At 36.3% G+C, this 14,793-nt stretch overlaps 2 protein-coding genes across 2 annotated transcripts; one reads left to right on the forward strand and one right to left on the reverse strand.

The window, feature by feature from the left end:
- The first annotated feature begins 289 nt into the window (after positions 1-289).
- On the forward strand, positions 290-2,187 carry LOC105952854 (UDP-glycosyltransferase 73C25). Its single transcript, XM_012976434.2, has one exon. It carries the CDS (start codon positions 464-466, stop codon positions 1,928-1,930), a length of 1,467 nt encoding a protein of 488 aa, XP_012831888.1. The 5' UTR covers positions 290-463; the 3' UTR covers positions 1,931-2,187.
- A 248-nt stretch (positions 2,188-2,435) lies between these two features.
- On the reverse strand, positions 2,436-4,177 carry LOC105952853 (UDP-glycosyltransferase 73D1). The gene has a single exon (XM_012976433.2). It carries the CDS (start codon positions 3,993-3,995, stop codon positions 2,517-2,519), a length of 1,479 nt encoding a protein of 492 aa, XP_012831887.1. The 5' UTR covers positions 3,996-4,177; the 3' UTR covers positions 2,436-2,516.
- Positions 4,178-14,793: the final 10,616 nt, after the last annotated feature.

Below are 14,793 nucleotides of genomic sequence, written 5' to 3' on the forward strand. Positions count from 1 at the left end.
AGGAGAGAGAGTGTATATATTAATGAGAATAGATAAATGAGAGGAGAGAGAGTGTGAATATTAATAAAGAGATATGAATAAAAGGAAAGGAAAATGAGTTGGTAGAATAAAATACATAGGTTAGTAGTTTGTTTTAGTATGTTTGAAAATTGAAAAAAAATATAAATATTGTATTTTCAGTAGAAATTTGATAAAAAAAAATGGAATTTTCGGGATAAAATTACCAAACAAATATGATCTCGATTTTAAGGAATATAATGTTTGGAAATAAAAACAAACATCCCAAGAAAGCCCTCCCTATTTTTGTGTGGTTCATAATTGTGATAAAGAGTCAAGACAGTGAACAACGACAAGAAGCAAGTACAAGTTGCTTCAGTACCATGGTCGGAACACCATTCACATTTCTTACATTCGACCGTCTCTACACACAAACCCTTTGATCTCAAATCCATTTTTTTCGGCCATGGAATCCCAATCCCACCACCTTCACTTCGTCTTGTTCCCTCTCATGGCTCCAGGTCACATGATCCCCATGATCGACATCGCCAAACTCCTCGCACTCCGCGGCGTCATCGTTTCCATAATCACAACACCCCAGAACGCGATCCGGTTCGGCTCCACAATTGCCCGCGCTGTGAAATCCGGGCTGCTAATCCGAATCGTCGAAATCCGTTTCCCGGCGGTGGAAGCTGGGTTGCCGGAAGGATGCGAGAATCTCGACGCTCTCCCTTCACTGGGCATGGTCATCAACTTCTTTGCCGCGCTCAATTTGTTGCAGAAAGACGTAGGCAAGGTGTTCGACGAAATGACTCCTCGGCCGAGCTGCATAATCTCCGACATGGGCTTGCCTTGGACGACCCAAATCGCCGAAAAGTTTGGAATCCCGAGGATCGTGTTCCATGGAACCTGCTGCTTCTCCCTTCTCTGCTCGCACAACGTTCGGTCCTCGCAGATTCTTGATTCCGTTGAATCGGACACGGACTACTTTGAGGTTCCGAACCTGCCCGATCGGATCATGTTAAGGAAATCGTGGGTTGGTAATTCAATGGCCAAGAAATCGGCCGCCTTGAAAGAAACCACCGATCAGATATTAGCAGCGGAGAAGACGTCTTACGGTGTGGTGGTGAATAGCTTCGAGGATCTCGAACCGGAGTACGTGAAGGGGTACAGCAAGGCCAAAGGCGAAAAAGTATGGTGCATCGGCCCCGTTTCGCTCTGCAATAAAGATAGCCTCGATTTATCCGAAAGGGGCAACACTTCATCCATTAACGATCAAGATTGCTTGAAATGGCTCGACTCGCACGAGCCCAAATCCGTAATTTACGCGAGCCTCGGCTCGTTAGCTCGTCTCACAACAGAACAAAAAGCAGAGCTAGCGCTCGGTTTAGAGGCGTCGAACAGGCCTTTCGTATGGGCATTGGGTGGAGGCAAACTAGAAGCATTCGAGGAATGGATATCGGAAAACGGGTTCGAAGAAAGGACTAAAGACAGAGGGTTACTCGTCCACGGGTGGGCCCCGCAGGTGCTGATTCTCGCGCACCGGGCGGTGGGCGGATTCTTGACGCACTGCGGGTGGAATTCGACGCTCGAAGGGATATCGGCGGGTGTGCCGATGGTGACGTGGCCATTTTTCGCGGATCAGTTTTGCAACGAGAAATTGGTGGTTCAGTTGCTGAGAACTGGAGTGAGCATCGGAGTGGAAGTGCCGGTTAAGTGGGGAGAGGAGGAGAAGAGTGGCGTGGTGGTGACGAAGGATGATGTCACTAAAGCTTTGGATTTGGTGATGGATGACGGAGACGAAGGTGAAGAGAGGAGGAGAAGGGCGTGTGAGATTGGAGAAACGGCGAAGAAGGCAGTTGAAGAAGGTGGTTCTTCTTATTTGAACATAACGTTGTTGATTGAAGAAATCAAGGCAAAAATAATCAAGTGATGGAGAATGCAGTTTGTTGGTTGTAATGCTTTTTTTGTCTGGATATTTTTACTATGTTTTTATGTGGTGTGAAAATGTGTTTGTTTTTGTTAAGGGTGGAAATTGGAATGTAATTTCCGATTCCCGCCGATTCTGATCCGAAATTTTCTGATTTTGGAACAATATGTTACATTCCGAATTCCGACTTCCAATTTTTCCGAAATTATTTGGATCGGAATTGGAATATATATTAGATTATGATTTCCGATTCGATTAAAGCTCCGAAAATAATTGCAAATATTACAATTAAAATACCAATATTATTATGCATTTTATAGTTAAGGTGAGCAAAAATTAGAAAATTCCAAATTTTGCCGCTTCCGATCCGAAATTTTCCTATTTTGGAACAACCTTTTTCGTTCCAATTTCCGCTAGTGTTTCACTTGAGAAAAAAAATTGGAATTCTTCTGAAATGGCTAAATTCGGATTCAATCTACACCCCTAGTTTATATGCTTCATTATATCCGCCGTGCAAATTATTCTCATTTGTCAATTTCATAAACAAGAAATTTGCGTTAAACAACTACCATTTCAATACGCTAACATGTTACAATTGATCTCTACGCAACAAAGTTAGCTCCATAATATCCCGAATTAAAGCCGATATATTCAATCTCGCCGAACCACCATCCTCCATTTTACTCACCGCAACCGCCTTCAACCGCCTCGCGTCGATTCTCCTCCGCTCACCTTCCTCCCCGCCGCCCATCAACGCCGCCACAGCACTCGCAACCTGCCCCTTCACCACCGCCACCCCGACCCTCTCTTCCTCACCCCACCTCACCGGCAACTCCACCCCAACTCTCACCCCAATCCCCAGCACCTCCACAACAAGCTTCTCGTTCAAGAACTGCTCCGCAAACATCGGCCACGTCATCATCGGAATCCCCGAACAAACACCTTCTATCGTCGAATTCCAACCGCAGTGCGTCAGAAACCCACCTATCGCACCGTGCGACAGAATCAAAACCTGTGGGGCCCACCCTTTGATCAAGAGCCCCCTCCCTCTAACCCTATCCTCAAATCCCTCATCCAAAAGCCATTTCTCCATCTCATCGAATCTCTCCCCTCGTTTAATAACCCATACGAACGGACGCCCCGATTCTTCGAGCCCGAGCCCGATCTCGATCAACTGCGCCGGAATCAACCGGCACTGACTACCTAAACACGCGTAGACAACCGATTCCGGCTCCATCGAATCGAGCCATTCCAAACACGCCTTCTCGTCGATCGAGGCGCGGTTGCCTCTCTCGAACTTATCGGCCGATTCGCCGTTGCACAGCGACACGGGCCCGATGCACCACACTTTCTTGTCGACGGCGCGTACGTACTCTTCGACGCAGCCGCCTTCGAGCTCGGAGAAAGTGTTCATCACGACGCCGTAGGCGTTCGACTCCGCCACGTGCATTTGCTCCCTAACGTCGTCGAGATCGGGAAGCGCGAGAAACGAGCCCGGGAGGTGGGCTTTCGCTATCCTCACGGTGACCGGCATCCCCGGGATGACAAACGGCTCGTGATCTGACGTCACCGACACGTGCGGTTTGTGGAGATTCAGATTGTGGGAGCTCAGCAGGGAAAAACAGGACATCCCGTGGAAGACTAGCCTCGGGATGTTGAAATCGGCGGCGAGTTTGGATGTCCAGGAGAGGCACTTGTCGGAGATGATGCAGCTCGGCGGCGGGTTCTGCTCCAGGAGGTGTTGCTCGAGGGGGCGGTGGAGCTTGTCCAGGGCGGCGTAGAATTTTCTGAGGAGGTTTCTGGAAGGGACGCTGTCGAGATTCTCGCAGCCGGGGGGGAGGCCGACTTCGTGGCAGGGGAATGGGATCTCGATGAGGCGGATGTGGAGGCCGGCGGCGTGGGCGCGGTGGATGGTGGCGGAGAATCTGGCGGCGTTATGGGGGGTGGTGACTAGGGTGGTGACGACGCCGCCGCCGCCGTGTTGGGCGAGTAGCTTGGCCATGTCGATCATTGGTATCATGTGGCCTTGTGCTGGTAGTGGGATTAGCACGAAGTGTACTTTTTCCATTTTTATTTTTTTAATTTTTTTTATTTGGGATGATATTTGTTAAATGATTATTGAAATGGGATTTTTACAAAGTAGAAAATTTTGGGTTTGGTTTTGAAATGTTTAGAATATTGGGATGGGTCTTCTAAAGTGAGCTTGACTAGGTCTGAGTTGAATCGGAGTCAATTGAATTGATTTTGATGGAGTTTACTCACCGGCCCCGTCTTTCACGTTTATATTTTTTTCTTATTTTCTTAAATTTTTCTTTCCTTATCATTTCACATTTAGTATCCGTTTGGATCTAGCCTTATCAGATTCTACACGTGAAATACACCACTATCCACTAAGCACACAAATATACGGGTGAGTGTTATTATATGTCGATAAACGATGTAAAACTACATAATGCATTTCATCATGTGTAGGTTCTAAAAAACTTTGGATTTTGGATTTCAAAATCAATAAATGGAAAGTGTAATGGAAAATCTAAGGGGTCGGAATGCTTTTGTAGAATCTAAACTTGGTGAAATATACTTTGTATTTTTACATCTTTGATCTACACATAATAACACACACACCTCCATGTGTATGTGTTAGTTGACAGTTATTTTTGTAAATCTACAGTTAAAGCCACATAGTGTATTTCATCGGGTGTAGGATCTCATAAGCAGTCGGGAGCTGAAATAGGAAAAAAGATCAAAATCACAAAATATGTTTGGATTTTAAGAAAAATACTCATGATTTTTTTATTTACTTGCCGGTTACCACTTTCCAGTAAATCATGAACTAATATATATAATAAGGTAAATTACGGCAATCCTTTGAGGTAAATTCAATTTATAAAAAAAATCATGTTTGGGTAATTACAACCACCCCTCAACTATTATTTTTTTATATGTCCATCCTTGCGGTGTGAAATTTTGTAGAATCTTTTAGATTATGTGAAATATTCTCCAATTTGTAACCGTCTTACCTCATTCGAACTCCGCACTTTGAAATAAGATGATCATAAGATGTGTCTCTTGACTTGTAAATATTAAAATATGGTGCATCAGAAACTGTATTTTTGCACAAAACGAGTACAATTAGAGAACATTTCACGGAATCTAGAAAATTATGTTGAATTTGACACCAAAGAAGTGGACGTGTGAGAAGATTCATAGTTGAGAAGAGTGGTTGTAATTACTCATACAATAAGGGTTTTTTTTCATAATTTTGCCTTACCTCAGGGGTGGCCATAATTTGCCTTATAAATACAAATCAGTTATTGTTCGTATATTTTCTCAAATTGCAAATCGTAAGTTCGAAACGACCATTAAACCGCGAGTCTAAAGAAATAAATATGAACATATTGTGTAACGGAGAATTCACACAAATAATTAAAAAAATAAAATAAAAGGATAATCCCTTCTATTATATCAATTAATAATTATATAGCACAATTTGTCTCAATTATTCATTTTTCTGTCTTTTCATAACAACAATTTAATTCCTAAAAATTTGCTTCTAAATTCATAAAAATATGCTACCAAATCAAAAAAAAAATATTGAATTTTTTATTTTTTATTATTTTGGATTTATTTCGCATTTTTTTAATAAAAATATTTTTTTTAAACAAAAAATTGAAATTGTTTTCTCGACTTGTTTACTACGCCGAATATGACTATAGTTGAATATGACTATATGTGACTATATCAACTGTAGTCATATTTTTTTCTTTATATTGCAATTTTTTACATTTTCAATTTAAAAATTCCAATGATATAGTGTGGTACAGTCATGTTTACCAAATTATATAAAACAACGAAGATTGCCTATTGTTTACGAAAATAACTCAATCAACATCCACACAAAAAATCACAATTTGAATGTTGTTATTACTAGTCAACTTGAAACGAAAACATAGAACATATTTGAATATAACTACAGTCATATTCAACAATAGTCATAGTGAATATGACTACAATCATATTCAAACAATAGTCATATTCGAATATGGCTACAGTCATATTCAAACAATAGTCATATTCGAGTATGACTATAGTCATGTTACTGCTGCTAGTTCTGATCTGGAGAAAAAAAAATTAGTTCTGATCTGGAGAAAAAAAAATTCGAATATGACTATAGTCATGTTACAGCTGCTAGTTTAGATCTAAAGAAAAAAAAATCGAAAAATATACAAATAGAGATAGAAATATAACGAAAGAGAGGGAAGGGGACGAGTTGACGACAACGACATTGGCGGCGGTGAACGAACGAGAGAGTAAGAGAGGCGGCGCCGGTGGTGGTGGTGGATAGATCTGGAAAAAAACCTGAATATCGAACTTAATTTGCAATGTGATCGGATAAAATAAAGTTTTATTCTTATGTATGATAAAACGAGAAGCTTAGCTACCTCTTCTTTGGTTGTACAATGGAGTCCCTCACATTCCTTGTGAAAAAAACTTGTATTATTTTTGAATCGCATCTTCCTTCTTCGAATTCGTCAGAAGTGATTGGAACCACTCTTCCTCATCAACATATACTATGTTATTTGTGATTCGCGTAACAACAAGAAATTAATAAATCACTAATCGAGTGAATAATCAATAGTCATATTTGAACCAGACTATAATCACGTTACTGCTACTGCTTCAGATATGGGGAGAAAAAAAAATCAAAAATAAAGAAATGGAGGGAGGGGGAGGCGACGACAACGACGGTGAATGAAAGCGAGAGTGAGGGAGGTAGCTACGGTGGTGGTGGTGGACAGATCTGGAGGAAAAAAAACTGAGAAATCGAGAGAGATAATGAAACAGGGGAATCCTCATGTAGAAATCACGCATTCGACAAAGGGCGGCGACGAGGTGGGGAGGCACCGCCGCCACCACTTTTACCAAACGTCGATGTGGTGTTGGACGAGAGGGGAGACGATCTTGAGGGCTTCTTGCATTGGGTTTCGGTCGACCGGAGAGAGAGAGAATTGTATCACGTTAAAAACCTAACCACATAAGGGCACTTTAGTCGTATCATGTCTGGTCAGGAGGGTCTCACTAATTTAGATTGGAATTTGAATTTTGAAAAAAAGTCTTTTAAATTTAATTGGGTTTAATTCTTAATATTTTCTAAATGAGGGGTATTGCATATTACCCCTCAATTTAAATTTAGTTACTCTTTTTGTACCATAATATTTATTTTTCTGGAAAACTTTATTTCTTTCAAATCACTTATCACTTTAACGGTGAAACAATTCACGAGAAAATGATACTTTTAGGTTGTGTAAGATATAATTAAGCATTGAACACTAAATGATGAATACATGACTGAATCGTTAAGAGTGGTGTTTGGATACTGAATGCTGAATGTTTAAACTTGTTTGATAACTGAAACAGTTATTGTATCTGAATAATGTAATTTTACTGTATTAACCCTCATAATTATTGAACATAGTGTAATTTCAATAATATTCAAGTGAAAAAAATAACTATCTGCCTTTTAATTATTTATTATATTTATTTGTACGAGACTAAAAATTGTAAATCTAAATCGTATTATTTTAACAAATATATAAAACAAAAAAAGTCGAATATAATTTAAAACTTTTAGCAAAAAAGTCATAAAAGAAAAGGAAGGGTACAAAAATTATATTCCACAATACCAATTGTGGAAGAATATTTCATTATAGATTAATTTAATCAAACCAAATTTTACATTAATTATTTTGTGGACCCTTTGAAACATCTAGCAAGTCTCACACAGTTTCATTTATCTCTCTCATCTCATAGGTATTTCTTGTATTTTTAATTCCAAATAATATATTGTGAAGAAAAGACAAAAAAGGGATACATTTGTCTAAAATGTATTCAGATGTACCTCTGATCGAATAAGTCATAAATTTTGGATTGAATCAATAAGCTAGAGATAAATGTCTTTGTTTAGAAATTCACACCAAACAAACTTAATGGAGTAATGCTGATCGAATCAGTGATAAATGCCCATTAAGATATGATCAAACACTCCCTTGGTCAATTAATGAAAAGTCCATCTCATATTTCAATTTATTATATTCTATTATTTTTTACAAAATTGAAAATCAAAGGGCCGATCATTTGAACATTGACGAACAAGCGCTCGAAATGAAAGTGATTAGCTCTTCAAAGAATTTAAGATAAGTTTCATAACTACGTCGTGGACTTTTAGTCCTATAGACTGATTAAAATTTGTGGCCAATGAAATAGTGACATGTGTCAATTATATATTGATTAACAATCGTATATTATAAAATGGGTCTTTACAAATAAGTCCATCAATGGGTACTTATTCATAAAGAGATCCAGACAATAAACTCATTTACAAATAAGTCCACATATAGTCCATTTTTTGTAAAAGACTCATTTCTTTCTTTCTGTAACATCTTTTTTTTTTCTCGTTTAAACAGCAATATTGACAGTAATATTAACTATATTACTGTTAAACACAATAAAATTAACTATACTACAGATTAACACATTAATATTGCTATATTAATCTCTAGCACGGTAATATTAACACAACAAAACTCATTATTATTGTGTAATAGAGTAATATTACTACGTTGACCGTTCAACAAATGTAAACATAATAAAAAGCCAAAGGAATTAATATTACTGTGAGTGACAGTAATATTACTATAACAACAGTAATATTACCGTCAACCATAGTAATATTACAATAATATACCATATTATTATTACGTTACTCCTTGAATAACTCAAACAAACAAAAGAATCCAAACAAAATAATAATATTATTGATGTGGTTGACAACAATATTACTATAACAACAGTGATATTACCGTCAACCACAGTAATATTATTGTGTTTACAGTAATATTACAATAATAGACAGTAATACTTTTACGTTACTCCGTAAATAACTCAAACAAAACAAAAAACTCAAAAAAATAATAATATTGATGTTGTTGATAGTAATACTATTGTGTTTACATTTATTTTACTGTCAACGGCAGTAATATAATTATTTTGATTTGTCAACAAATCAAACAAAATAAAAAAAATAACAAAAAATAAAAAATAATAATATTACGTTAATTTACTGTCAACGGCAGAACAATTACATAAATGTATTGTCAACGGTAGTACAATTACGTTAATGTACTGTCATTGATAGTATAATTACGTTAATATACTGTCAGTGATAGCACAATTACGGTCAACGTTTAGCGGCGGACGTGAAAAAAAAAAAAAAAAAAAAAAAAAAAAAAAAAAAAAAGTCAACGCCGGAATTCGGCGGCAAAAAAATTATTTTTGAAAAAAAAAATCAAAATTGGATTTTTGTGGACAAAATTGATTAAATTTGGGTTACAATTAAGAATTTGGTATAAGGGATTGGGGGTAATTTTGCCATATACATGAATGTCTCCTTTATTTATAATATTAAAAGAATGGGCTTATTGGTGAAAAAGATGTAGCACATAAACCTAGAATAATAAAAATACTTGCTTGGTTAAGAACATATGCACAAAAACACCATTATAAAATTATGTCTTGGAAATTTATAATCGAAAGTGACATCATATCTTAACGCCACACTATCCATCTTAAAGGAATTATTTGAAGTGGACTGGATAGTTATACACTTGTTAATTAATTCACAAAATCAAATAATGTTTGTACAAAGTGGCCTAAATGGATATTCGAATTTAACCATACAAATGTTAATTGGTTATGTTTGGGGACTCTTCATTCTTGTTTGATAGATACTTGTACTTGTTTGATAGATACTTGTTCCTTTTAGTGTGATTTTCTTTACATGGTCAACAATTAATTAAGGGTGAATTTAATTTTCAACTCATTATTTAATTTTCATTTCAAATAAACTCACAAAAATATGAATTCTCAAAATAACTCTACATATTTATAGTTGAGATAAGCTCAATCCACCCCACCCCATCCCATTCCAACCGCCCAGGCCGGTCCGATCCGACCCGGTCATATATATATATATATATATATATATATATATATATATTAGAAGAAAAAAATAAAAAAAAAATCGGTGGTTCGTCGGAGCTCCAGTTAGTTAGCTGACTCAACATTAGTTGACATTTGACATTCCATTTTTTTTTCTTTTTTCTTTTAATTTTTTTCCAGTGGTGAGTCGTCGGAACTTCGGTTAGCTGACTCAACATTAGTTAACTTCAACATTGGTAGACATCTTTTTTTTTTTCTTCAGTGGCGGGACGTCGGATCTCAGGTTAATTAGCTCACTCAGTTAGTTAATTTCAATATAATTAACTTAAACATAAGTTAACTTCAACATTAGTGGATATTCAACTTTTTTTTTCTTCCTCCGATGGTACAAGCTAATCAGAAACCAATGTTATCAGAACCGGACCGGACATTAAACCGGCGAGGCATTCGGGTCATGGTTGGACCGGTTCAACCGGGGTCAACCCGGGTTTTTTACTTTTTTATTTATTCTATTTATTTTTTAATTTTATATACACATAATTACATCCAAATAAAAATTTAAAACATTAAACAACATATACAAAACTTCACTTCAATCCAAAAAACTACCCATAATAATAATGTATCTCATCAAAATCATCCTCATCACATAATTAAAATTTAAAATATAAAACTAAAACATATAAACTAGTCAATTTACTTAAAAACAAAATTTGATATATACGATATTAAATGGTGAAAAAACTACAAGTGTAAATAGAAATTTTAAATTCACATCTAAGCAAAATTTGTTTGAAGAATTGAAATCTAAACAAAATTATTATCACATGATTAAACAAAAGAATTTAAAAATTGCACGATTCATCTACACGAAAGAGGGTACCGGCAGGTTGTGGGGGCAGCGGTGGCTGGCGGCGGCCGGCGATGGCTGGTGGTTTGCGGCGGTGGCTGACGGCTGGAGGATTGGGCGGCGGCTGGGTGCGGGAAAGGCAGAATAGGTACAGACTTGTCAAACAAGTCTGTTCATGTTTAACGTATTGTTTAATTCAATTTTTTTTTTTATTTTTTTAAACCTACTAATTAAAACGACGTCGTTTTGATAAAATATTAAAAAAAAAATATATATAAAACGCAGCGTTTAGGAATCGAACCCGGGTCGGCGGCCGATTTGCAGGGTCCCGGGTTCCACCCGGTCAGACTGGGTTTCTGGTAGTTGACCCCGGTTTTGAATTTATGTGGGTTTGGGGGTTAGACCGGACCGGTTTTCCGGCGGGTCGCGGTCGAACCGGTCGGACCGGCCGGTCCGGTCCGGTTCTAATAACATTGTCAGAAACTTCGATGCCGTTGCCGGAAAGAATAAATAAAAAAATAAAAACAGAAGGACGTCAGCGAATGTCAGTGTTGAAGTCAGCTAATACATAATCAACTAGTCAGAGTTCCGACAACCCGCCATCAGAAAAAAAAAAAATGATATGTCAACATATTAGTTGGAGTTAACTAATGTTGAGTCAGATAACCGCAGCTCCGATGAAGAGCCGGTGGGAAAAAAAAAAAAGATGTCAACTAATATTAAAGTTAACTAATGCTGACACGGTTAACCATAGCTCCAACAACCAGCCGCTGGAAAAAAAATTAAAAAATAAAAAATAAAAACTAAAAGAAAAAAAATGGAATGTCAATTAATGTAGAAGTTAACTAATGTTGAGTCAACTGACCAGAGCTCCAATGACCCACCGCCGGAAAAAAAAAAAGGGTTCATTAAAAAAAGATAAAAGAAAAAAAAATGGAACTTCAACTAATGTTGAGTCAGCTAATTGGGCTCATGCCACCGCCGTAAAAAAGATGAAAAATTAAAAAAATTCAAAGCTTATTTTTTAAAAAAAATAAATATTTAAAAAGATAAAACAAACACTAATTAGGTTTGAAAGAGTAAGAGTATAAGCTAATTATTTGATTTATATCAAATGAAACGTACAACTGTTGGATAGGGATGGTCATGGGGCGGGATTTGGAAAACTTGCACCCGCCCCCGCTAGCAAAATTCCTACCCGCTCTGTACCTGATCCGGGTTTGATTTTGTTAAACCCGCCCCTGCCCTGTATAAAACTCACCTCGTACCCGCCCCGCCCCATATATATATATATATATATATATATATATATATATATATATATATATATATATATATATATATATATATATATATATATATATATATATATATATATATATATGTGTGTGTGTGTGTGTGTGTGTGTGTGTGTAATATTTATAATTTATTTAATTATAATATATTAAAATTAACAAAAAAATATATAAACGGATTGGATATGTTCAAAACCCGTACCCACTACGGGTGAAATTTTTAAAATTCGTTTCCGCCCCATTAGCAAACGGGGCGGGAATTACCCGGCAAATCCCAGGCGGGGCGGATACCTGGTGGGCAGGATTAAATTACCATTATTTAATATTATTACTAGTATTGAACGAAATTTCAACATACAAAAGAAATAAAGAAAAAAAAAAAAAAAAAAAAACCTTCGTATTTCTTTTATGGTTAAGTAATCTCCCTTATCAGTTTATGAGATGCTATGAGATGCTATACCAGGTGTAATACACCGAATAAAATAATGGGGCGAGTAAGGGTGCATATGTCTAAAACTCGTATCCACTATAGGTGAAATTTTTAAAACTCGTATCTGCCCCATTAGCAACTGGGGCGGGGATTATCCGATAAATCCTGCGCGGGGCGGATACCTGGTGGGGAGGATTAAATTACCATTATTTAATCTTAGTATTGAACGAAATTTCAACATAAAAAAGAAAATAGAAAATAAAAGGCTTTCGTATTTCTTTTAGGGTTAAGTAAACTATCTCCCTCAACGGTTTATGAGATGATAGACTAGGTGTAATCAAGGTTGTAAGAAGCGGTAATAAGCTTGGAGGTGGTCAGGCACCGACTTAAGATTAATTGGTGCGGCGGTTATTAATCGGTGATAAATCGGAAATAAATCGATTTTTTAAAATTAAAATAATATATTTCTAGATATTATTTATAAGGGGTTATTTTACATACCCCTAGCCACCAAATAAACTAGGGATAAACCCAAGCCCAAATCATCCTTTGACATACCTCCCTGGAGAAGCGAAAGTACTATACTACTCTTATGTGCAATTTTCGGCCAAACTGCATTCAGCATTTATGGTCCTGCATTTATCATTTTCGCTGATTTATTTATTATTATTTTCCTTTTTTTTTTTTATAAATCTGCTTGTTAAATATATATATATATATTTATTTTTTAAATTAAAAAAAAAATTATTTTATTTTTTTATTTTTTTTTAATTTTCAAAACAATATGTTTACAGTACTGAAAATAACTACATGTAACTATAGTACCTATAGTAATTCATAGTTATGTTCGTTTTTTCCCCATATTTTTAGTCGATCAATTGTATACACACACAAATACTGACTTATACAAAATAAATTCATAAAACCCCAACAAAAATTTACAAATTTAAATATTTTTATTATAAATCACATCAGAACCAATTAAATACAAATCGAAAATACATAAATATACGCATATGTAACTACATGTTACTATGGTAATGTATAGTAATGTATAGTAATGTATACAGTTTGTCAAACACTGCTTCACATGTGACTTCAACCAATTTTTTAACACCTTCAAGGAGAGGATCAATGGCTTTCATAAGCTGCAATTGCAAAATCAAAACAAAAAAAAATTACTTAGTTGCAAATCAACAAAATTTGATGAAACATCAAAACACTCAAAAATCAACAAACACTAAGAGATCGAGAGATAGAGAGAGAGGTTATTGCTGGGAAATGCTACAAATTTTATTTCAAACATATAGTGAATCCTCACCCCCCCTCGCCTCCTACCAAAACCCTAGGCGCCGCTACTAACCACCCACAGTTTCGCGCACCCACAAATGCAGAAAATTATAGAAATAAATTTGTAAATATAAAAATAAACAAAATTACCATCAAAATATAGAGCTCGACGAAAGGAATCCAACGGTGGGTAGCCCGTCGAATTTCGACTGATGGAACACAAAGAACTCCTCCGGCAAGACCACCGTCGTCGAATGAAAAAAAATTGCACAAACAGATCTGTTCTCCAAACTGAATGAAATCACCACCAAAAGAAAGAGCTCGACGAGAGGATTCCAACGGTAGTTAAACTATCGAATTCCGACCACCGGAGAGAGAGTTATGGCTCCGGGAAGCAATTTCACCGGTGGGAGGTTTGTGGAGGCGGGATTTTGAATCTGGGAGAAGAAGAGAGACCGAAATGTGAGTGTCTAGGGTTTAAAACTGATTTTAAAATGGTATTTTAGATACTTCAGAGGGGCCCAGGGGGGTATGTCAAAATATTTTCGAAATTAGGGGGGTTTCCCTTAGAGTGTAATCCACTTGGTAGTTAGTTCTATATAATTTGGGAATGGGGGGGTCTACAAAATAATCCCTATTTATAAATACTCAAAACATATATAAAAGATATTTCCATCATGTATATATCTTAATACTATAATAAAAGTTTAATAATAATAAGATTATCGTACATAAACATCCTATAAAACATAAATAAAAAGGCATTTTTTTTAATTTACATTTATTTTTGAACATTCTTGGCATACATCATTAGTTCTTTAATAATAACAGTTAACATAAACAAAAGCATAAACTCATTTTTTTTTAAATCCCAACTTTTATTTTGAATTAAAAAAAAAACGATTTTTGACCGATTTTTTGTAGATTTTTGCCACCGAGTTTGACCCGCCGTAAAGGTTTGACCGCCTCAAACTGCCTCGAACCGCCTCAAATAGTCTAAACC

The sequence above is a fragment of the Erythranthe guttata genome, chromosome 10 (assembly GCF_056151865.1).
Source record: "Erythranthe guttata isolate IM_541 chromosome 10, IM_541, whole genome shotgun sequence".
NCBI lineage: Eukaryota > Viridiplantae > Streptophyta > Magnoliopsida > Lamiales > Phrymaceae > Erythranthe > Erythranthe guttata.